General features: G+C 47.7%; 1 protein-coding gene across 1 annotated transcript in view; it reads left to right on the top strand.

Annotated features, from left to right (window-relative positions):
- Positions 1–25,532, top strand: part of nAChRbeta1 (nicotinic acetylcholine receptor beta1) — a 41,334-nt gene that overhangs the window by 6,979 nt on the left and 8,823 nt on the right. The window contains exons 2-5 of the mRNA XM_065427567.1: positions 6,080–6,216; positions 7,644–7,688; positions 7,753–7,862; positions 10,280–11,375. Of these exons, the coding sequence (XP_065283639.1) occupies positions 6,080–6,216; positions 7,644–7,688; positions 7,753–7,862; positions 10,280–11,375 (1,388 nt within the window). The remainder of the gene's footprint in view (positions 1–6,079; positions 6,217–7,643; positions 7,689–7,752; positions 7,863–10,279; positions 11,376–25,532) is intronic.

Below are 25,532 nucleotides of genomic sequence, written 5' to 3'. Positions count from 1 at the left end.
CGTAAAATGTAATCAGCAATTACTTTCATTGCTCAATTTCCTGATCGCTGAGTAAAGCCAGTGCAAGCCAGTGCTGTTACGAAGAGAGACATATTTTATTGATAGGAAATGCAGAGAGGTCGACCTGAGCCAGCGCGCTCTAGCCTGCTACTCGATAATACACAAAATATACGGATATTGAATGTCGAAGATCCCTTTTATTTTACGACTACGAGAGCATGTTTCATTAAAACTCGCGGCACGCCAGAATCAAAGCACCGCCGCTGATAGGCCTGTTCCACGTCTTGTGTTCAGCTAATATGAAGACTTATTCAGGCTTCTTGCAAAGCGGCTTCATCTTCGTGCAAGGATATATGCTCTGCGAACGAATTCAGCGCCGGTGATTTGAAGGAGAAGAAGCAGACCGAGTACTGGCTGCATCACTCTTATAGTACGTAATAAATTTCTCGAAAAAACTTACTGCTTGACGAAGCGGCATCATGGCCTACGGTTGCCTCAGCCTCATAGCCTACAGAATTGACGGCGCTTTGCTCATTTACATTGCTTGGGCCGTCCTGTCAATATTTAAAGACAGCGTGGTTACTGGTGTTCTCTTATGGTTGCTCAAGGTCTTGATAAGTTGCAGTAAGGCTGCAGTTCTAACATTTTCCAAAGGCAATGACACCGTGCTCATGAAGGAAGCCGCCTATATGTGCGCTTGCTGAGAAGCCATTTCCCTCATGTGGCAAGCATTAATATATTTGTCTTCGGCTTTGCTCCCATGCGCCCGTTTTCTTGTGCCACCGACAGTTTGACATGGATTTGGCAAGGCTTCCATTGCAAAAAGGCAAGCCTAGCACATCTTGGTTCACAGGAAGCTATAAATTTAGTGACGCACACTGATGCGATGGATGCTGAAACTATACACCACATGTAGTCGCCAGTACATTCTTTTCTCTTTTTTTTTTCTACCATTACGCTCACTTAGATTGATTAAAAAGCGACCGCTTCTCTTGCTAGTGGAACAGCATTTGCACTTGTCGCATATTCTCGTTGACAATTAATATCTTATGTAGTCGATAGATCATTTTAAAAGCGATGTATCGTTTTGCTGTAACTTATAACAGGGAATGGTCGCCTAATAATCGCTTTTGTGACGAATTGAAAAGACTACATCCATAATACCTCCGAAGATACAATATACTTCTAACAAGACCAGAAGAATCGATTTGTATTGTCGTTAGTCAGGTTCTCCGTGTAGCAGGCGCAAATTCTTCTTCGACCAAATAAAGCTATACTGAGGAGAATAAAGCCGTTGTAAGCAACGAATGTTTTCCAGAGCTTCCCAGATTAAATTTTCCGTGACGGACTGCAAAATATGCCTACCAGTAAACCATTAAAGCGAGGCGGAGCAAGGTTAGAACACTCTTACACGCTATTATAAACGCGTTCAGTATTGTGCATCCGCATCCTCTCCACGAATAGTCCATCGTAGAGCGATAGTTTGACTGCGATGATTCCGCCCGGCCTCACTGGGGACAATCAGAAAGCGCGGTATAGAGGCGAAGATGTGAGGAGAACCAGAGGAGAAGTAGACGACGGCAGTCGCGTGTACAATATAAAAGGCGCTCCGCGTAGCTAAAGGTACGCACAATGTATGTCTCCATTCAAGCCGAAGACTCCGGATGAAGAGCCGTAGCCATAGCATCTCTTGAGGTGCACGAGAATTCTTCCCGAATGCGCGCCACTATGTTCGTGCCTATCGGCAGTGGTGCAGAGACAATAATGACGCGCCCATAGCGAAGCGGAGAAAGCAGTTACGCCTTATCGTGTTCACTCCTATCGTTCCATTCATTGACTCTTAGTTGCAGACACTGATTTTGTCACGTCGGTTTGGAAGAACGAGCATAATAAATCTCGGCACCCATAGCTCCACCTTGGGTGACCATGACAGCAATTCGGCTTTATCAGGTGTACAATGCTTGTGGCGAGCTGATTTATTTGCAATGTGAAAATACTACTAACCAGCCCATTTATGCAGAAGTCTTCAAGGTTCAGGAAGTTTCAGGTAGTCAATAGTTGGGATTCACCCACCAATAGCAAAGATGCTACAAATAGAACCGTTTCCAAATTACCAACTTCATAGAATTCTGCGTGGTACTGTAAGGTGGATGGCTTTTCTTGCACTCTAAGTTGCATGTGTTTACAGAAAGTATAAGACGATTGAGTGGCTTGATTTAGAGAAGCAAACCAGTCAAATCCAGGAAACACGTGTCGACTGATGCATGCTGCCATTCGTCACATCTCAAGTCGCATGCCTATATGACATCCTTGAGGAGACCGGGATGTGAAATTTGGTGTTGATGGACGAAAATGCTCGCATAACCATCTTCGAAACAATAGTGCACTTCTCGAAATGAACCTGCGATAAAAAAAGGGCAGCCTGATGAACATGGCGAGGTTGGACACATGACAGGCGTCAAACTGCGTAGAACTCAGCTTGTTGGGGAGCAAGCGTGAGGCAGGATGTCTACGAAGACAGGCAACAACAAGAGCTGTTTATGAAGGAGCAATAGCTGTGCCGTTGGGAATGCGACTAGCACAAATCCTACCGCCATACTTTTGATTTTCTTCATAAGCTATCTAAGCTGCACCGCAAGTCATGACGAAAATGCTACCAAGAAAATACGATTCAAGCCGACCCAACGTCGCTGTAATTGCAGTGCACACGAAAATGGGCAGACACATAACCTTTACTCGATTCATTTCTTGATAAACTTTCTTTTCATCAAGATTGGCAATTGCTTACGACAGTGGCTTTTATAAACAATTTTATTCAGCAGGCGAAGGGCTCATATAACGAGGCAAACTGGAAGCTCTGTTCTCCTGATAGTGCTGCTAGTCTGCTCGTCTCTGAAGCTAAATCCTTGATGCAAGTATTATTTCTTATGTAAAACGTGGATTTCAGTTGCTTATTTATTTGTTACCCGTACCTTCAGTGAGAGGGCATTATCGTAAGGCGGTTACATTGACTAGATTACTCTCACTAGCGAAAAAGAAAGAAAACATATCAAACATCAAACGGCCATAAACGGAATGGTAATTCGCTCACAAAAATAGGTAAGGGATGGGAAAAGCCTTTCAAGGGGGCCCATGATCATCTGTTAGGCGTTGATGGCGCCTCTGGGGGACAAATACCTGAAAAGCACTTAGGAGGGCCTAACGTTGCCAGCAGTGGTCGCGTCGACAGTAGTTCAGAAAAAAGAAGTCATTGGTGTGGCACAGTGGATAGACAATTTTATACTTGACTTTAACCTACCCGATTTTTGGCGAATCCCCCAGAGTGGGTACGTGTCAGTAGATCACAAGGTTGTACATCTACATGTCGCAGACGATCGAGGGTTCGAATACAGCGGGCATTTTTCCAATACACCCTCTGCTTAATATTAATGTTGCCTGTGCTCGTCCATTCTGTTTTCTCTAATTTTTGTCGAAATTCTAGTTATGTCTCTTGAAAAGATAATTCTTTTTCTGAAAGTTTTTTCCCCCTGCATGGTCTGCGCACAAACATTAAAAAGCAGAAAGCAATGGGATGTTAGGGTGGCTCTGTTCCCGAGTACACGAGTTGGCGCAGAATGTTCACTGCACTAAAGACTCTGCGAGTGATAACTGTGCACCGAAGCACCGCCACAGGGAGACAATAATTGGGGAGTGTTCGGACATTGTCATTGCAGGCCTGCTTGCAGACTGCTGCGCCGCATGCACGATCTCGCCGCACCGTTCATTCGACACGCGCTAATCCCCCCCCCCCCCCGCTGTCGTGTCGACACACTTATTCTTTTGCTGAAGAGCGATCGTGTTCTCATTGACACGTGTTGTCCCTGCCAAAAGTGATGCTCAGATAGTGGCGCAAGAATCAAGTGCCGGATGCGAAGATTTGTGTGTCCTTCCTTCCCCCTTTCGCGCTAGTCTCGCTTTTCGCTAATATGCGCCGTGCTGCGCTTACTGTGAACGCCAGAACTACTGCTATTCACAGGTAAATTGTCAGCGGCCTTTTTAAATTTGTTCGGTATACTCATAGTAAGCGATAACGAACACCTGATACGAATTTTGGCTTAAGAAAAATTTTTCCCTCAGCGTGGCAAGTCAGATATAGCGTCATCGGCACAACTCCATAGTCGCCAGTTGCAGAGAAATATGTTTCAAGGAAGGGAGGCTTGGTAACAGTTGGACCGCGTAAAGGACGAGAGCTTCGCAAGCAAGAAGGCAATGCCAATTGATTTTCACGGTAACGAGAGGTGATGTCGGCCGGCGTGTCCGTCTGTCATAAAGCCAAATGGAAGATATAAAGTGCAAATGGATAAACAAAACAGAAAAGCTGACGAAGAACAGAGTTCTCAAATAGAGATCAGATGCACTTGAGAACAAAATAAAAAAATCGCTGCAATGGCGCGGGGTCGTACGTTTGGTCTCTATTTGAGAACTTAGAGCACGTTACACGCCGCAATGCTGAACAGACGATTATGCGTAGTACAGAGCCGATATTCCTACAGATTATTCGTCCCAGGGATTACTCACGAAGGATGTACTTGTTCCGCTTCTTTGTTCTTCTTTCCCATCTTACCACCGATATCATTAATTTTATTGCTTATAAAACAGCGAGAACGTGGAATCGCGGTGACGATTAGGCAAACAAGAAACAAATTGCACCATAAAAAGCACAACGGATACCTCTGCCTGCCTCGAAGGAATAAAAGTCCGTAAAGAAAATAATCATAAAAAGAACGCGCAATAGAACGTACAGAAGGAAAATATACGAAGGAAAAAAAGATAGAACATGATGGATAAATACATTTTCGAGCTAGATATAACGGAATGTCGGGACATGTCGCTGAGATAAGCTTCGAAGGAGGAAGACAAACATGACCTCCATGGTCGCATCGAACTGACGCCACACGAAAACCAGAATTATACGTGGAGTGAACGAGGCTAAACGGCAAGACTCTGTCTGCTACGGCCACAACGCCTACTGTGTGCACCGGCTACATGTGAGCTGCGCTAAACTGTGCATCGTTTATTCGTTGGACCAGGCAAGGACGTCCAAGAACTCGTTTCTACAGACCTACATGCGACTTATTTTCTCAGCCTCCTACAAAGAAAGATGCTAGCACCGCTTACAGACTACGAGACAACAACGTCTTATGATTGGCCTGCGCATCCACCGAGGTTTCCTTGTTCTATGATCGACTTCATCGCACGAGCGCTTCGTTCCAGCCAGTGCGTGGACCTTTGTTGGCGCCTTGATTGGGGTGTGCGTCTGTTTACTCTGCCTTAGCAGCCAACTGGCTGCGAAAGCGTAAGAGAAGTTTCGAATGCCAGCTTTCAGCGTAGAAGGGCTCTTTTTATTGCGTTGAGACCTTTAAACACCACAAGATGTACAAACGACAAGTACACAGGACAAGCACCGGGCTGTGTTTTCCAAGCGCATGGCCCGCGTTCTTCTTTTTGAGCGCTATCCTATATTGGAGCTTGAAATATAAAAGACCTTTGGTTCCGGCAGCCTCATCGCGCTTTGATAGCGAAGCAGCGTAATCGAGTGGCAGCGACCGGATCAGTGAGAGCACGGACCTGCCGCGCGCAGACCACGCGGTTTACGCGGCGCTCGTTATTAATGCGAAAGCATTATATATGTCCCATGAGGAAGGAAACAAAGATCAGCGTCGTCAGTGACGTCATCAACGTTTTTATGACGTCAATAGCAATGTAGAAATAAAGGTAGAAGAAGTTAGAGTAAGATGACTTAAGGTGGAGTAAAGTGAATTAAGGTGGAGTAAACTGATTGAATGCGAATAAAAGTGGATTAAGGTGACTGAAGGGTGTTACGAATTAGAACAAGGTAGATTAAGGTTGAATTGCGAAGAACACGTGACAATGCATGGTGTCACGTATCGTGGACGTAACCAATAAATTAGAGAAGCCATAATGCTTTCGCATTCAGATCACGTAGGGATACTTAAGTAACTGTCAATTGTTGTTTACTGCTGTCTGTAGAGACACTTTTCGGGCGACTTTGTAAGATGAAATTGCGTTTCGCTTCCAGTTTTGGCATCTGAAGACGAGGAGCGGCTGGTGCGAGATCTTTTTCGGGACTACAACAAGCTGATCCGGCCCGTGGAAATAATGAACATGACGGTGGAAGTGCAGTTTGGGTTGTCATTCATCCAGCTCATCAACGTGGTACGTATACCACGTTCACGATGCAACTAGACTTTGTTTCTTTCTTTTTCTTTTCCTGGTTGACGCAGTTGGCCTTATTCAGTGGGCGCCGCCACTAGCCTTATAGTTTTTACTGTAAAACGACATCACGCGGACAATATCCTTGCAGATCTGATCGTTCAGGCGGCAGCGCCTACCACGGTCCTTTTCTAAGACGCGCTTTGGTTAGTCTCACGATAGAGATTAAAAAATATAAATAATATGGTGGTGCGTACTCTGTGTGAATCTCGAGCTTTAGAATTCTGGAGCTCATTGCCAAGTGTACCTACATTGAAACATTTGATAGAATTTTATATATATATGAATATTATAAACTTCCAACACACGGTAAGCGCCTTCAAGAATTTAATTAACGTAACCAGATGTCATTACGGCCCTCGGTGCTTTCATTCTCCTCTTCTCCCTCTTTTTCGTCTTCGTTATCTCTTCATTAAGCATCACTACATATATATACGCGAATGTAATATTCTTGTGCCCGTTAACGGTGCCTTCAAGAATGTCGAAGTTTTCATGGAACTTCTCCCATGTTACTACAGACGCTATTACTCTAACAGAACCCATTACTTTCGTTTTGCATGGTACAAAGTCACACGGAATATTTTTTGCGGATTACGGTACTCCGCCCGATCAGGCGGAGAGCCTGGAAGTAACACGCTCCCGCACACTCCGTGCGTCTTTAAAGGTGCAGAAAGGCATGAATGATTCCGATCATACAGTGCAACCAAAACGTTACAGTTGTACGGGGGTGCGAATCTGAAGCGGCGACCACGTGGAATGCATTGCAGGCGAAGTATCGTTGCGCCTAATTCGCCGTACTTGTGCCCAACCGGATATATCGAATGAAATACACTCCATGCATCTTCTTCGTTTCTATTTTACAAATTTCGGGCAGTTGCCATGGCTTCTCCGCTTTCCTGCAAGCAAACCAATTCTCCTAACAGCAACGGCCTCATGAAACGAACTTCCAGCCCTTTTTCGATGTGGCGCCACTTGGAGTTGGTGCGTCCGCATGCACTGCGCAACGACCTCGTCAAAGCAACTAACTCTCATTAATGGAACAAGTTTAGACCATCATTGAAGCACGGTTAACCGCCCAGCGTGAGGCGGGCGCATACAGAAATGACGTTGGGCATACGTCTCATGTGGTCGCCGCTTAACGGAGTTTCAGAGAGCGCATTCACCTTGCAGATTTCAGACCACTGCACTTGCCGCATAACAATGCCTCTCTGCGCTGTTCTTCAAATCTTGACAAATGCTTGAGAGTTGTATCGCAGCTGCCACTAGGAAGTACTGCATGATAAAAAAAGCCCGTTGTTGATTGGATCTCGTTGCGCGTTTGTCCGGCGTGCGTCACTACAGTGGCATCTCTCCGTTTTGCGTGTTTTCAGAACGAGAAGAATCAAATCATGACGTCCAACGTGTGGCTGCAGCTGGTAAGTGGGAATTTGTTGGCTTCGCTATCGTGGGCATCCCTCGAGCCGCCTGCGGTCGCTGCAGGTCTGGACCGACTACCAGCTCAAATGGGACGAGGCGGACTACGGCGGCATTTCGGTGCTGCGGCTGCCTCCGGACAAGGTCTGGAAGCCGGACATCGTGCTCTTCAACAAGTGAGCGAACGCTGCCTGCCTCTACTCCTAGCAGTCTTGCACTCAGCCATTTTCGCTGCTTGCCAAAAGAAGTTCAGGCACTGTGGTGCTATACGAAAAAATAAAACATTGACAGCTGGCCAGAACGTACATATAACCTTGACATTGTCACTGCGCGTGCTATAGTATACCTTGAAATTCACGCGAACGGTCTTATTTGCAAGTCCGTGAGCATTTCGTAACGTCTATATCATTATGCTAAAGGAACTACTGAGGGGCACATTGACGCAAACAATATGGATAGAAATTTTCATTCGGAACTCTTCTCCTCATCACAATACTTTCCTTTCATTATTTCTTCGAGCTTATATTGAGGCAGTATATAACCGCCATCCAATACAGGTCTGTACATCGCAAGGTAGAGAGAGAGTTAATGCTTTATTGTGCACGGGGCTGAAACTTTCTAATTGGGCAAGGAAGAAAGCATCGCAAGCTAAATGAGCCATGGGACACTTTCCCATGCCCTTTCTTTGTGCCATTTTTCACCCTTTCGCAGAATATGAAGCAAAACACTTAACTTTCCTGCCTTTTCTCTTCACACTTCTCTCCTTTGGGTGCAGTGTCCGGGACGCTGTCATGACACTATGGTAGAGCACCCGGTCCGCACTCATAGATCAAAGCTTACCATAGTTTTCTCGCTTTTTGTTTAGCAAAACCTATGCGATGACGGCTATGCACGCAGCTTAAAACCAAAAAGATGACTTCTCAAAAATTTTCGTTCACCACCTTTGCGGTCGAGGTTCGTTGCACGATTGCTATATAGTTATTAATCACCGGAAGATCGATGTACCTGAACTACCTATTGCAGGGCTGGTAGAGAGTTTGAGCTGGCGCAACATTCAGAGTCTCTTATAATCGGGTCAATTCAAGGTCATTGGCATGGCCTTGGAACTGCAGTCTTGGAAATGCAGTACAGTGTATCACACAAATATATATATATCACGCAAATAATATCACACACTTTCCAGCATATCGAATATAAAAGAAAAGGAAGGAATATTTAGTTCATCGTAACTGTTTCTTGAGTTGTGTTATGTTCCTAGGGGGTGTCTCACAGTAAATGTGTCGAGCCAAAGAGACGTCTTCCTGTACGCTTCCAAATGTCGGTGACGTAAGAAGTCGGGAGGCGTAGTCAGTATATGCACATGCCTGTTATATATACAGCACTGTTATTGGAATATGAAGAGGCCGTTATGTGGTGCTATAGAATGCAATATACTCAGTAATACGAAGTGCTGATGATTTTTCTCTCGCGGCATCGCTGTTGAGGCTTCCGTCTTGAAATAGGCAATTATACTCGGTGCCCGGGGCAAGAGACTCCCCCGGCCTCAGCAACCATTGCTATTTATTTCCCCTGCACCTCCCCCTGCACTGCCCATCGAGGAGCAACAAGCACGATTCGGAACGTGTATTCACGAGTCCAAGTGTGAAGCGTGCAGTGCAGTTTACATGTATTTACACGTAGCCAGTGCCAGTGAAGCGCGCCCTACGCTATTGCCACAGACTTCGCCATTGCTGCGGTACAACGAGGGGCGTCCAAGCTAAGCCTGAAGTTGTCGCCAACAAACAAAGACATATTTATGTGAGTGAAAACCATAACTATTATCTGATGTAGTTGCGCGCCGGTGCTTATTCCAGCTTTTTGTAGTGACTGGAAGCGGTAAGCGGGTAAAATTTTACGCTCTTTAGATAGTCTGGAAGCTTGCTTCGCATTATAATTTCCCCACCATCACGGTTTCCTAGAAAGCTCTTTGAAGGCACAAGGAGTTTGAAATCCTTAATGTAGGTGCAATAGCTACAGTGCAGACGTGGCTATATACAGAACAGACGTAGAACGAGCATTCCTCGAGCTCGAACAGAAGTTGACCTGCGTGAGTAACCTGGTCTTTCGTTTCTTTATTTACATCTTACATTGGAGCCTTGCGCACATCATGACAAGGCGAGATTAGCATGCATTGTTTCCGGAGACTGTAAGCACAGGCTGAGTTTTTAAAGAGAAGCCTTGGCATAATTCTGCTTGCTAGGGGAATCAAGTGGAGGGCTTTCGGTAGTTCCTGTTTCCCCGCGAACAGCCCATTTTTACTATCACACGGGCTTTGGGATTAATTCAACCAGTGGTTCCTTTGAGGTAAGTTTTGTCCTAGCTGTAATATACTTCTACACTCATGACAGGCTTTCATGCATTCCTGCTTATCGAAAGTTGCAAGTTGTGCCAAGAACCCTGGCATGGCGCTAAGTTAAGTCCTAAGGATGCGTGGTGCAGCGCTAGCGCAAGAACCATTGGCGTTTCCAGCTGATTGGCGGTGTAAGTGCGGGAAATAGGAGCGGCTGTAAACAACAGGTGCGCTGTGTACGAGAGCGTCGCTTCTCCCCCGCAGCGCGGACGGCAACTACGAGGTGCGCTACAAGTCGAACGTGCTCATCTACCCTAGCGGCCAGGTGATGTGGGTGCCGCCGGCCATCTACCAGAGCTCGTGCACCATCGACGTGACGTACTTCCCGTTCGACCAGCAGAAGTGCGTGATGAAGTTCGGCTCGTGGACGTTCAACGGCGACCAAGTGTCCTTAAAGCTGTATAACGACAACTACTGGGTGGACCTGTCCGACTACTGGAAGAGCGGCACCTGGGACATCGTGGAGGTTCCGGCGTTCCTCAACCGGCACAACAACAGCAAGCAGCAGCGGCCCACGGAGACAGACATCTCCTTCTACATCACCATCCGCCGCAAGACGCTCTTCTACACGGTCAACCTGATCCTGCCCACGGTGCTCATCTCGTTCCTCTGCATACTGGTCTTCTACCTGCCGGCCGAAGCCGGCGAGAAGGTGACGCTGGGCATCTCCATCCTGCTCTCGCTGGTCGTCTTCCTGCTGCTCGTCTCCAAGATCCTGCCGCCCACGTCGCTGGTGCTGCCGCTGATCGCCAAGTACCTGCTATTCACCTTCCTCATGAACACCATGTCGATCCTGGTGACCGTGATCATCATCAACTGGAACTTCCGCGGCCCGCGCACGCACCGCATGCCCAACTGGATCCGCGTCCTCTTCCTCAAGTACCTGCCGGCCATGCTGCTCATGAAGCGGCCGCACAAGACGCGCCTGCGCTGGATGATGGAGATGCCGGGCGTCGGCATGCACCACTACCACCCGAGGCCGCCGCCGCCGCCGCCCGCCGCCGCGGCCGTGCCTCCCGCGGTGCCGCCGCCCCCTCCGCCGCCGCCGCCCGCGCACCACCTGGCGGCCAAGCACGGCGGCGGCAAGCACGAGTGCCTCGAGCTGGCCGACGTGCACCACCCCAACTGCACGCGCAAGGCGGCCGGCCCGCCGGCGCTGGCCGGCGGCCGCCGGGACTCGGTCGACGGCCGCGACTCGGCCGCGGGCGACGTGCTCTACCTCAGCCCGGAGGCGTACCGCGCCACCGAGGCGATCGAGTTCATCGCCGAGCACCTACGCTGCGAGGACGAGTACATTCAGGTGCGTCTCCCTTTCCTTCGCCCCGTCGAGGCTACAGCTGGTTGCCTGTTGTCATCGCGAGTTGCCCGGATGTGGCGGTATACCGTTAGTTTCATTTATCGTCATAGATCGGCAAAACGAGCCTAAACTGCTCACTCACCAATATTTTCGCAGGATATGCACTCACTCACACTCACACTCGGAAGAGAACAGCAGTTTACGATAGGTGGCGAGGCACTGGAAGTGGTAAGGGAATACATCTTCTTAGGGCAGGTAGTGACCGCGGATCCGGATCATGAGGCTGAAATAATCAGAATAAGAATGGGCTGTGATGCGTTTGGCAGGCATTCTCAGATCATGAACGGCAGATTGCCATTATCCCTCAAGAGAAAAGTGTATAACAGCCGTGTCTTACCAGTACTAACGTACGGGGCAGAAACCTGGAGGCTTACGAAAAGGGTTCGACTTAAACTGAGGACAACGCAACGAGCTATGGAAAGAAGAATGATGGGTGTAATGTTAAGAGATAAGAAGAGAGCAGATTGGGTGAGGGAACGAACGCGAGTTAATGGCATCTTAGCTGAAATCAAGAAAAAGAAATGGGCGTGGACAGGGCATGTAATGATGAGGGAAGATAACTGATGGTCATTAAGGGTTACGGACTGGATTCCAAGAGAAGGGAAGCGTAGCAGGGGGTGGCAGAAATGTTAGGTGAGCAGATGAGATTAAGAAGTTTGCAGGGACAACATGTCCACAATTAGCACATGACCGGGGTAGTTGGAGAAGTATGGGAGAGGCCTTTGCCCTGCAGTGGGCGTAGCCAGGCTGTTGTTGATGATTATGATGACGACACTCATGTGTGCTGACACTCGGCTGTGCTCATCACTCCCGTTGCTCATGCCCGTTCATACTCAACGACTTTCAATCGCGTTCATAGTCGCCTCCAGTCTCATTTACCGGCGCTCTCTCACATGCACGCTCACGTCCATTTACACTCACTGACAATCACTCACGTCCACTCAATATCACCGTCACTGACATTCGTTTGTTTTCACGTGAACTGTCATTAACTCCTTTTTTTTTCACTCACGTCCACTCAAACTCACCGGCCCACTCACTCACACCACTCACACCCTTCGTCCCTCACTAAAGCTGCACCTTACACCTGCGAAGTGAGTGTGGGGCAAGTACCCGTAAGTGTACCCGTCAATGCGCAATATCCGCAAGTATGCCGCGGCTACGGAAGTCACCAGATCAGCTGCATCTGCAAATCTTTATATATATATATATATATATATATATATATATATATATATATATATATATATATATATATATATATATATATATATATATATATATATATATATATATATATATATATATATATATATATATATATATATATATATATATATATATGCATTTTGTTTAGCTATTTATTTATTTATTTTTCTTGTAATGGTTCTTATAATTGTCGTTGTCTGCAACCTGTATCCTCTTGTCTCAATATGCTCTCAGTTTATGTGGCAAAGCGCCCTCCAGAAAAGCACCCGCTTCATATGCATGCTGCGGCGTTGCCCGCGAGCACTTCACGGAAGCGCTGCGCAGCTTGAGGGACGCAAAAACTGCATATATTTGTTCCTTCTGGTTATTTATGGTCTGTGGATTAATTACTGAGCGGGCCAGTGAGTTAGTGAATTTAGGGGGTGAATGAGTGAGCGAATAAGCGAAACGGCAAGACAGCTGCTGTGTGCAGTCAAGCTCAGCTCGTTGGAGAGGTGATGGCATGACTCCGCCCTCATGCGGACATCTGTCTCCTCACAAGTCTCCACATTTGATTGTGGGTGTGCTTTTCAGGACTAACACTCTTGTCTGCCTCTGCTGTCTTAACTGACGCACTTGTCCAATCCATCATTCTCGTTCTGGGAGAGATGCAACCAGTTTATTATAGCAGTACCTGCAGAATCTGCCGTTGCAGCGATATTGAAAGGGGTGACATGGGTTACCTTTTTATTTCCCTTAGCATAGTGGGCCTGTTGGTAAATTTTTGGAGCTGCTTAAATTTTGAACCATGCTAATTGTTACTGTAACTATGACACGCAATTACCATTTTTCCTTCTATCTTTCCTTTCTTTTCTTGAGTAAGGCTTTGTTACACAGCTGTCCTCCAATCAAAGAAAGGGCCTCATTAAAGTTTTAAACGCGTAATTATTTCTGTGCCTAACCAACGATGAAACCCGTCTGTCCGTCTGCCCGTCCGTCCGTGCGTCCATCACGTAAGCCAATCGGTTTCAAGATAGAGCCCGAAGCAGCGAGCGAATTGACCTTCGTGCTGCCTCTCGCTTCAACGCGAACTGAGCGGCGAGAACACAGCGTGCACGAAGCTATCAGCAGTTGGTGCACTGTGTCCCCATCGCATGTCGCTTTCAAGATAGGGCCCAGGTGGCCGCGGCATACGCAGGCTCCGCCCGAGTACGATTGATCATGGTTGATCAAATTTCGCATCGAGAAGAGGCAGCGTCATCGACCATGTCTACATACGAGGTCTACCAAACGCGACACTTCAATTACGTCACGTACTTACAGCAGGCATCGGCCATTGCTCATCTTCCGCGAAGCAGCGGCATCATCCAAACGCACTATCATCCACATTTACGATAAAGAACAAAAAAAAAAAACGTAACAAGGACCAAACAAGTGACAGTGCACATAATAAATGTTGCGTATATGTGCTTCATTTACAAAATCTCGTACTTTCATCCCACGCCCACATCTTCTGGGAGTTATCTATAACACGAGTGAACGTTGCTACTACTCGCCTTTTCGTCGTCTCCTGCTGGTCTCAGTTAACATTTCAGTGTTGCAACCACGCTTCTCGGTTTCACGATTCTTTCGCGGTGTTTGCCGCAAGTATACCAAGCACAGCTGCATACAACGACGAAACAGCAGGCGATTAGTAGCAAATGCTTACCCGTCATTTGGATAACTCCTGCAGGAAGTTCTGCGTGTAATTGTTCTTTCGTGCAGCTTGCCCTGCAGCATATATATATATATATATATATATATATATATATATATATATATATATATATATATATATATATATATATATATATATATATATATATATATATATATATATATATGTTTAAGTAAAACGTGGAAGCCCTGGTCGTATAAAGAATTGCTGTTGTGGCTTAGCCAGCATCTGGTCCATGAGCTGATGCCAATAACAGTGCCTGTTTGATTCTTTCGTAGCTTGGCTGCTCTTTGCACTCTTTCTCGATAGGCGCCTTATTAAGTTGCGCAAAGAGCTATCGTGTTGTGAACACGAAATGACGCGGTGGCGTACCGTCAATAGCGTTTATTCGAAAAAAAGTTATTTCGGTGTCATGGATTCTAGAGTGGGAATCGGGACCTTGCTGCCTCACGAACACACGTTTTGAGTATTTCGGGCTTCAGATTAACTATGTTTATTTATCTGTAGTAGATCACAGTTTGCACTGTCACGCGCGCTTTTGAAGATACGTTGAGGCAAGAAAGTATTAACGTCGGATTTTTGGCAAATATTGTAACTGGGCCTGTGCAACCAGTCGTGCGTCAGAACGTACCAATCAGCGACGCCATTTTGTTGAACTACATGGTTTACTTCCTCTTCTTTTTTCTTTCTGTTTTCAATCTGCATTGAAGCACCATCTTCTGCCGATAAAAAGCGATCATTTGGGGTTTAATTAATTAGCTGCTTAACTCTGCTGTTGACCGACATTGTTTGCGAGCAGGGGCACGATGCCAAAGGTAATTGGCATGTTTTGCACCTATGTTGGGATATCAGAAAGGCAATCAAATTGATTTTAATTTTATTACAAAAGGGCGCTGAACACTAAAATTCAGTCTGTTCTAAACCAAAAGCATAAGACAAGTTTTGATTTGCACGCAGAAAAATAAATAAAGATTAAAGGCATGATTTCTCGATTTCCTTCGAAAGCAAACTTCGCATCGATAAAAACAAACTATTTCAATTTCGTTTCTAAAGTACAAATCCTTCCAGTAACTTGTCATTGTTTTCGTTATCTTGCCTTTCCTTCGCGCTTATCCCTCCTACAGTATATACGGTATACGGTAGTAAACCAAGTGCACAACCATCCTTCCTTTCCTTTTCTTTCCCTAACACAGGTAACATACTTCCGCTACACGTTGACCATATCACCGGTATCCTCTGTGCAAATGCAAGACTAGCATTGCCCCAATGCCGGTTTCCACAAAACAGCGTCGCCGCGCCAGTTTTGTCGTGTACCACAAACTTTGTTGCACGTCTTGGCGGTTCCATTGACCGCCGCCAGTGCTTTGTTCTTTCTGCCGCTAGCGCTCATCTTCTTTCTTTAACTCGCTTCCTTTTCTGCGCTGCACTTTCCACTGTGCATCGCTCGTCACGCGCGAGTGGATCGATTAAAGAGCCGCCAGCTTTTGCTACGACAAAAGTTAACAGGTCGCTCTCGTGTTTAATCCTACAACTCTGTCTTGGTTACTGCGTCCATATTGTCACGAGCCTTCTGAAGTGCTCTTGGAGGTTTAATAAACCGCGGAGCAGCTGGCTCCTGGAAAAAAGCGTCCGTTGGGAATGGCTCGCGAGCAGGGAAGAGAAGCGCGTCTTCTTATTTTTATTTTGGGCTCGACCCACTCTTGCCCTCGATCGACTACCTACATGTGGCATTATCCCCCATTCCGAACAGAAGCATCGCGTCGATGCTGCAAGGTAGACGTAAGCAATAAAAACAAAACAAACAAACTAAAAAATAACACAACGCAGGCAAAACGAAAGTACGAAAAAAGAAAAGGAAACGCTCCGCTGGCACAATTAATGAACAGAGAGGCAAGCTCACAAAGATAAATGAAAAGTAGAAACAAAGAAGCATGAATGAGAGAAAAAAAAGTCACGAACTCGCAGTGTACGGCTTCATGCGCACAACATGAAGTATGTCCGAGCTTGGTTGTCGTTGTGTCCGGGTCCGTGCCTGCGATGTTGTGTCCGGAACCACTTCGTAGTTAACGTCACCGACGCGGTGTAGTACTTTATACGGACCAAAAAATGCTGGCTCAGCAACTTTTCACAGAGGCCACGGCGGCGAACAGGGGCCCACACTCAAACTTGGTCTCCGAGGTTGTAGGACACGTCACTGTGGCGGATGTTGTAGCGTCGTGCGTCCATCTGCTGCCGCTGGCCCAGCGCGAGCTGCCGAGCTTGCTCGGCACGCTCACTAAATTCATCGGCGTCAGCTGTCAAGTGGTCGCCGTCTCGACACAGCAGTGTAGCATCCAGCATCGCCTGGCCTACGCGACCGTAGAGAAGGCGAAATGGTGCGAATCACGTTTTCTCTTGCACGGCGGTGTTACACGCAAAGTTCACGTAAGATTCGATCCCATGTTTTGTGTTGGACGTCGATGTACATGGAGATCGTGTCTGCGATCGTCTTATTTATAGTCGCTCGGTAAGTCCGTCGGTCCGTGGATGATACGCGGTCGTAATTCGATGCCTGGTGTTGCTTAATTCAAAAACTTCACGCATAATCTGGGCAGTGAATGCTTTCCCTCTGTCGGTTATGACAGTGGAGGGAGCACCGTGACGCAGTACGATGTGGCGCATGAAGAATTGCGCGACCTCTGAAGCCGTGGCTCGTGGAATCGCCTGCGTCTCAGCATAACGTGTTAAATAATCAATCACGACGATCACGCATTTGTTGCCGTCGGCAGAAAGAGGAAACGGTCTGAGAATGTCCATGTCCATGGTCGAAAGGCGTGCGAGGTGCTTCGATTGGCTGAAGGAAGCCAGCCGGCTTAACGGATGCTGTCTTTCGGCGCTGGCATTCACGACAACCTTTAACGTACTGTTTGACGTTTGCCGAAAGCTCGGGCCAATAGTACATCTCGCTTACTCTAGCGAGTGTTCGTGAGAAGCCTAAATTGCCAGATATGGGTTCGTCATGGCAATCGAAAAGGACGTCGTCTCGCATGTCTCTTGGAACCACCAGGAGGTAAGTATGGCTGTTTGAACGGGCATTCTTCTTATACAGCATGTTGTCTCGTAGACAGAAGGATGTCAACGAGCGGGACAGATGTCGTGGTATGGCTGTGCCGCGGCCCTCTAAATGATCGATGATCGGTCGAACCTCAGCGTCGTCACGCTGCCGTCTGATCAAGTCTGATGAACTAATGGCGCCCAGGAAGCCGTCATCGTCCTGTGTTTCCTGACTGACAGGATCAATGGGTGCGCGGGATACTGTATCGGCGTCTTCGTGCTTATGGTCAGACTTGTAAACGACAGTGACGTCAAATTCGTGTAGCCGCAAGCTCCACCGTGCCAGTCGTCCTGAAGGGTCGCATATGCTTGCCAGCCAACAGAGGGCATAGTGGTCCGTCACTACTTTGAAAGGACGACCATAGAGGTAGGGGCGAAACTTGATAATCGCCCACGCGACTTCGATACACTCTTCCTCTGTAGCCGAATAATTCGCCTCGGCGTGGAACAGTGAGCGGCTGGCATAGGGCTATTACTCTTTCCACTCCATCTTGAAGCTGAACGAGCACTGCGCCAAGGCCAATGCTACTGGCGTCGGTATGCACCTCTGTATCGGCATCATCGTCAAAATGTGCAAGAATGGGTGCTGACTGTAGGTGCTGTCGTAATTCACCAAAAGCTGCCTGTTGCTCACCATGCCATACAAATGGCGTGTCGTCCCTTGCAAGGCGAGTCAGAGGCTCCGCTACTTCGAAAAACCCTTAATAAACCGGCGATAGTAGGCGCACAAACCCAGAAAGCGCCGGGCCTTCTTATCGGCAGGAGCTGGAAATGCGGCCACAGCGGCAAGCTTGTCTCGATCGGGTCGGACCCTTTGGCGCTTACTACATGCCCGAGGAACTTGAGCTCTTCATAACCGAAGTGCCACTTTTGCGGATTACGTGTGAGGTCTGCAGATCGGATGGCTTCTAGCACACTCCGCAGGCGGTCAAGATGCTGCTCGAACGCTTCAGAAAATACGACCACATCATCAAGGTACACAAGACAAGTCTGCCACTTCAGTACAGTGAGGACAGTGTCCATCATTCGCTGAAGAGTAGCTGGGGCTGAACACAAGCCAAAAGGAAGGATTCAGAAGGACAAAGGCTGTTTTCTCGCCGTCTCGTTCGTCTACCTCGATTTGCCAGTAGTCACTTCTTAAATCGGGAGAAGAAAAATAGTGGGCACGCCGTAGCCTATCTAATGAGTCGTCGATACGCGGCAGCGGGTACATGTCCTTTTTAGTCACGTTGTTAAGCTTCCGGTAGTCGACACAGAAGCGGAGCGTTCCGTCTTTCTTTTTGACAAGAACGACCGGAGACGACCACGGGCTGTTGGAACGTTCGATGACGCCATCGTCAAGCATCTCCCGGACCTGCGTACATATGGCTTCGCGTTCTTTTGCCGATACGCGGTAAGGCTGCTGGTGTATCGGGCGTGCGTCCTCGAACGTGATGATCCTGTGTCTAGTGGTGGGAGTCTGGCCTACGTTTGAAGAACTCACGAAGCAGGTCCGGAGTTCATGCAAGAGCTTGCGAAGTGCTGTCTGGCTATCGGTGTACAGTTCAAAATCAATGTCGATGTGGCCCAGAGACGCGTCTGCTGTCTCCACTACTTTCGACGTGAAACAGTTGTTAAAGTTTGCATCTTCGTCTGCAAACGCTATCGAAGTGGAGCGGAAAAGTGGTCGATGCTCGTTGCTAAAGTTGGTAACGAGCAGTTGCGATTGGCCATCACGAAGCTGTATAAGACTTCTAGCCACACAAACACCTTGCTTCAGGAGGTGTACCAAATTAGTTTCGGCCACCGCTTAGCCATCGCATAAGCCACAGCATGTGACGTCGACGAGGACACTGGCTCGTGAAGGAAGCGTTACACTGTCTCCAGAAACACGAAGTACGTCGGCACGCCATTGATCGTCCTGCACGTCGATTGCTCGGTCGGCTGAGAATGGGATACGACACTCTTGAAGATTAAAAATAGCGCCATATTCCTGCAGGAATTCTACGCCAAAAATAACCTCACGGGAGTATTCGCCTAAGATAAGGCAACACGCTACGAATGTAGATCCTTGAATTTCAACTCTAGTCGTGCAGGTGCCCAGTGGGGCAATTACGTGGCCGCCAGCCCTCCGAATCTGAGAGTTATACCATGGCGTGATTACTTTCTTCGGCTGTGTTGCCGTTTTCCCGCTTAATATAGAGTAATCTATGCCGGTATCCACTAAAGCACTAACGGCGTAACCGTCAATAGTCACTGCTATATCGAGAGAAAGCCGGTCGTCCTGTTCAGCTGCAGGTGGTGTCGAATCGAGATCTGTCCGTGTCTGCGTCGATCGAGGGTTTTCAGCACTTCGATCGTCAGCGACCTCGCCCCCAAAGATCGCTTTAGTTTGTTTTCCCGGTGGGGCTGCGTGACCGCGCGGTAGAATACCGCTGGGAGGGAGATGAAAATCGTCTGGGAGACGGTGGCCGTGACTGCCGCCCGGCAGGTGGTAGCAAGCGCTGCCGCGAGAGGTAGTCCTCAATGTCCCGGGGTCGCTGGGCGTATCGGGGCGGCGGCGAGTATGCAGAAAAGCCGCGAAGTCCAAGGCGCCGGTATGGGCACTGGTGGTACAGGTGGTCAGCTTCACCGCAGTGGAAGCATTGAGGCCGGTGATTGGGTGTGCGCCAAACATCCGGCTTCCGAGGGAACGTGCGTCTGTCGTCGCGCAAGTGGACCGGTTGCTCCGGACGATGGGCAACTGCAGCGGCATGAGCAAAGGGCGGCGGCGTGTACCCAGCTTCGCAGTACGATACCGGCTGCGCCGACTGCAGTGAAACTGTAGGAGGAGCACGAACGAACAGCGGTGGAGAGGAAGCAGGGTGCCTTAAGGCTTTCGCATAGGTCGCTCGGCGGTATTCAGTAGGTGTAGCCGCAGCGTTATCAGGAGGCAAGGCACCACGGAGGGCCTGGTGCAGCTCGTCCTTGATTACGCTTGTAAGGGAGCTTACCGTAGGGTGCGTTGTTGGTGTGACGCCGGCCTTTTGCAACTCTTCACGCACTACAGAGCGGATTAGGTCTCGCCTACAGTCACTGTTGCTTCCGATGGTCGTGAAAATGTCAGCAGCGGACGTTCTGTTATCTTGCCGCTCGTACAGCTTGGGATGCAGAAGCGTCTTTTCCATGGTCACGGCCTCGGACAAGAACTCCGCGACTGTCTTCAGAGGGCTCTGCACGAGACCAGCAAAGAGCTGCTCCTTGACCCCGCGCATCAGATGACGTAACTTCTTCTCCTCCGTCATTTCTGGGTCAGCGTGTCTGAAGAGGCGATTCATTTCTTCGATGTATGTGGTCACAGTTTCGTTTGGCAATTGGACGCGTGCCTGAATCGCTCGTTCCGCTCGTTCGTGGCGATCAGCACTGGTGTAGGTCTCCAGAAGCCGACGACGAAATTTGTTCCACAATGTCAGTTGCTCCTCATGGTTCCGAAACCATGTACACGCGCCGTCCTCCAGGTAGAAGTAGATGTGTCTCAGTTTTGCCGCGTCATCCCAATGGTTCAAGGCGCTCGAAGTCGACCATCCAGTCTTCGACGTCTTCGAACACTGCGCCATGGAACGTAGTCGGGACCCGTGGGCTCTCAAGTGTATACCGATTCAACATCGTCCTCTCCGTACCGGTTGAAGCGAGTTGAGTGGGAGCGCTGGTCATATCGGTTGAAGTGGTGGGAACCGTAGCGTCGAAGATTTGCGGGGCCAGTTCCTGCGGCTGACCCGATGCACGGGAGTGTCGGCTGGCACTGGATTCGTCGTGTGGATCCTTGGAGGGGTTTGCAACATTCGTGAGGGCTACCCAGCACCTCCACCAGTTTGTGACGAGCCTTCAGAAGTGCTCTTGGAGGTTTAATAAACCACAGGGCAGCGGGCTCTTGGAAGTCGCGTCCGTCGGGGTTGGCTCGCGAGCAGGGAAGAGAAGCGCGGTCTTCTTTCTTTTTTTCTTTTGGGCTCGACCCACTCTTGCCCTCGACCCAGTACCTACATGTGGCAATACTGACTACGTGTGCATGCGCCGCCACACCGAAGCTTGCAATGCCTTGCATCACACACTGGAGGGAACTGTGGCGCTAGTGTCTACGGGAGCTGCAACTAGCTGGGTCGTTCAGCCAGCATTGGAATAATGGTTAGTATACAGGGATTTGCCCTAACTACGTCCTTCTGGCTTGATGGGGATATGGTATGATAAATCGACAAAAAAAAAACGATATTTTTTAAAATTCATTCCTAAAAAATAATACAGACTATGCGGAGCAAAGCCGTGCATTGGCGAGCGCGCAAATCACTCGAAGCCATTTAAAAATGGCACTAAAAACCGCGCCTCCTGGTAATTAAAAATAATCATAATATTGCATTTTGCTCAAAATCCCTTTCTGAAAATTTTCCGAACCTTTATGTACCTTTTCTCGAAAGCTATCTGATCGATTACGCTGAAATTTTCTCAGGTTATACTGTAATCCGTCGCACATAATGAGAACTTCAAACTTTGAAAAACTGTTTGAGTTATAATACTGAAAGAAAAAAGATTAATTCGAAAGCGTCTCTTACGGTACATGACACATGCGGGCAATATATTTTTAATTGTAAGATGAATGTCGGAACCTAAATTTTTTAAGGTTAGGATTAAAACCACCATCATGTGGAATTAGTGTGCAAAATTTAACGGTCATACTAGTTTTGTTCCTGAGGAAAGGTACATTTAAATTTATATCCCAGCCTAAAATTTGGTTCTGAAGTAAAAAGAAGAAAGGCTGCAGTAAAAAAAAATTGCACCTAGAGAAGGCCAAAAGCATTCCTATTTAACACGCAAAATTTCACAATAAATTATGGAGCAGTTGTTGAGATACAAAGCTGAAACCGAGATGACCCATTTCCCATACCGTACTTTGCCATACCATATATACCGTACCACCTAAACAGCTTCGTGACTTTGCAAACTGATCTCTTTCGTGAAAGCGCTGTCATAAATAATGAAATAGGCATTATTTATATTGTCGGACGGCAGGGTTCGAAACCTCTAGCACAGAAGCCCAATATTAAAAGCATTACGTTACGGACGCATGCACAAGCGGAAACACGGCAATTATCAACGATTATGCGCGTTTGCAGATTCTTATTGCCTTCCACATTAAAGAAAAAGTATAGACTGTTCTGAAACTTGGACCAATGAAGGCAGATAAAGCGCATCAAACGAATTCACGCAGAACGTCTGAAGCCTCAAGCACGTAGAGCAGACAAATCCACGTACTGTGCCTATCATTCCCACGGTGGCAGAACGATTGCAGCGCCAGAGTTTCCACTAGTAAATGTTGTGGGAAACTCTATGTCTTGCACATTCACCTTGTTCTGCCGCCGTTAACGGCGGAAAACATGGTGAATGTTACATGGTGAAACATGAGCCACCGTGAACGAGGATTCGTTCACGGCGGCTCATCTTCTTCCCGAAAGCAGTAACCATCATCTTGCTTGCTTGCTTGCCTTGGAGAGTGGCTCACACCCACTACGAGGGATTGGCCAAGGATCGGGTGATTTATGAAAAATGATTATATGAGTCTTAAAAGAAGCACTATTGAAATATTTCGAATCGCCATCTATCTTGCTTACCTTTTCTGTCTTCACCGCTGCGTGCCCGGTGCTTCCACGTCACGAACGGCCTTCATGTTATCAGCGTGGCAGCGTTCTTGACAGGAAAGCCGAGCGTTATGAAGGAAGGAGAAATGCACGATGCGTGCGTGGCGATTGGCGTTTGCCCACAGGATATGCCCAAAGGGTGCAATTTCTCCTTTGCGTGCATGCGAGTAATGCTATGTTCACACTACGGTCGTAACGCGCGTAACAGCTCTTTTGGCGTATCGAACGTAACGGCTGTAAAAAACGTTACGGCAGTTAAGCCGGCACCTTTGTTCACATTTACTGCTGCTTAAATTACGGCTTTTACAACAGGCCAATCAAATTTGGAGCTGCAGAATCGACGTCACCAGCGGTCCAATATCGCTCCTGCCAACATGCGAGCGCTGGCCGAGATCGAAGAAATTCACGCTCAAAACAAACTTATAGTCATGTATTCAATCGCCCAAAGACGACGAAGGCGACGCAGAGGGGTTTGGGTGCGGCAAGTATTTCTCGACAGGGCCGTGGACGGCGATTTTCACAACCTTTTCGCCAAGCTCCGAGTTGGTGACGCTGCGATGTTTCATAACATCATGCGCATGTCGCCCCAGCAGTTCCGCTTCCTTGAAAACCTAATGAGACCATTCATCGAAGTTCGGAGCACGCATCTGCGGCCATCGATTTCCTCGGCGGATAAACCAGATGAACTGAAAACAGTCTCGCAAGGCGCACTGCAAAAATTTTCACGAACACAGCCAATCGTGCGCACGGAATGGCGGAATGGCACTTCCCGCGCCCGGAGCTGTCTGCAGACGGGATGATGGAAGTGTCGTCACCGGTTGTTGAAAGCCGAAAGCTTATCGGTCATTGGCTGTGTCGCAACGGTCGTAACATAACAGTCGTAAATGTTGCCGACCCTTTAACACTCTCACCCACGATTTTTGCGAGAATTGCGCACGTTGGTACCTTTACGTTCGCAGTCTGAACTAGACGCATACGCTTGTTGCGCTTCCGCTTACGTATGTTACGAAAAATCGGCGCCTTACGAACGTAGTCTGAACATAGCATAACGGTGAAGCTGAAGAAGAAGAATATGATGATGAAGGGGATGATGATAATGACGCATTTTAAGCCTCTTTTCCTTTCACCCAAATTGAATTTGAATTGTTTTGTTTTTATGGTTATGGTAGAATTTTCATATTTACAATATCACGCCGGCTATCCAATCTCTATCTTTCTATTATCTTTCGATATCTTTCTAACTTAGCCAGTGTACAATTTTGCACTCTTTTCTGACATTTTCCTTCGACCTACCCGATTCTTGGCCAATTCCCCAGAGTGGGTACGTGCCAGTATTACGTGCCAGTATATGCCAGGGATCTACATCTACGCATTAAGTCGGGTGGAGAGGCATTCGGGTAATATTGAGACGATGAGAGGCAAATGTCTTATTTTAATATACTTTTAAATATCATTTGGTGAAATCAAGAAGAAAATAAAATGAAGACTGACTGAGCAGTCGATGCGAATTAAGTGCATGACTTGGGTGTTAGAACAAGTAGGAACACCGTGACGTGTCACGTGTCATCTCGAGCTATCTCTTCTTCCTTACTCAGCAGGTGGTGTTTTGTTTACAGGCTTTACTTACATAAACTCACAAATAGTAACATTCTCAAAGTAATGGTATTCGAATTTATTACAATAGTACAATATAAAGGGCACCAAAGAGAAACTAAATTAGATTAGATGGATAAATTATTCATTCAAAACTCTCTTTTTGTTAATGCCGTGGTAAGAGGCTGTCTACTGGAATAGAAAGTGAAGCCAAAGTACCTTTCTTTGAATGTTGTGCTTACATTGATTGATTGATTGAAAACTTTATTATTCCATCGAGCTGGGGTGCCCGCTTCTTAACCTACACGTAGGTAGTGGGGGAGGACGAAGCAGTCCCCGCGCGTTGAGGACGGTGAGTCTTCACGGCCTCAACGGCCAGGCGGATAGCTCGACGCTGGTCGTCTTCAGACTCGCTCTGGAGCAAGGCCTCCCAGGCTTCTCTACTGTCAATGTTTTCCTTGGCTCCTAGGGAGCCAGCACACTCCCATATTATATGGTCTAGCGTACCTTTTTGCTTACAAATTTTGCAGAGGGCGTCGTTATAGTCCCTCGTCTGTGTTAAGTAGATCCAATGCGGTGATGTATAATTGTTTCCCTGGAGGCGTCGCCAAATGTCCTCCAGACAGAGAGACCGATGCGGAGGCGGAAATGATCTTCTTTCGGCTTTGTAATGGTCGACAATTTCCCTGTACGTGATGATGCTATCTTTTATCCCTGGAACTGGCTGCTCTAGAGTTGCCCGGTGGTAGAGTGCTCGGGCGAGCTCGTGAGCGGCTTCGTTGCCTGGGACTTCTTAATGGGCCGGTACCCAAATAAAACGTATGTCCCTCCTGGGAGGGTTTCTGAGTAGAATGTTGTTGTGCC

The sequence above is a fragment of the Dermacentor albipictus genome, chromosome 2, assembly GCF_038994185.2.
Source record: "Dermacentor albipictus isolate Rhodes 1998 colony chromosome 2, USDA_Dalb.pri_finalv2, whole genome shotgun sequence".
Classification (NCBI taxonomy): Eukaryota; Metazoa; Arthropoda; class Arachnida; order Ixodida; family Ixodidae; genus Dermacentor; species Dermacentor albipictus.
Note: the sequence above shows the minus strand (reverse complement) of the source record. Positions and strands in the feature narration are given on the sequence as shown.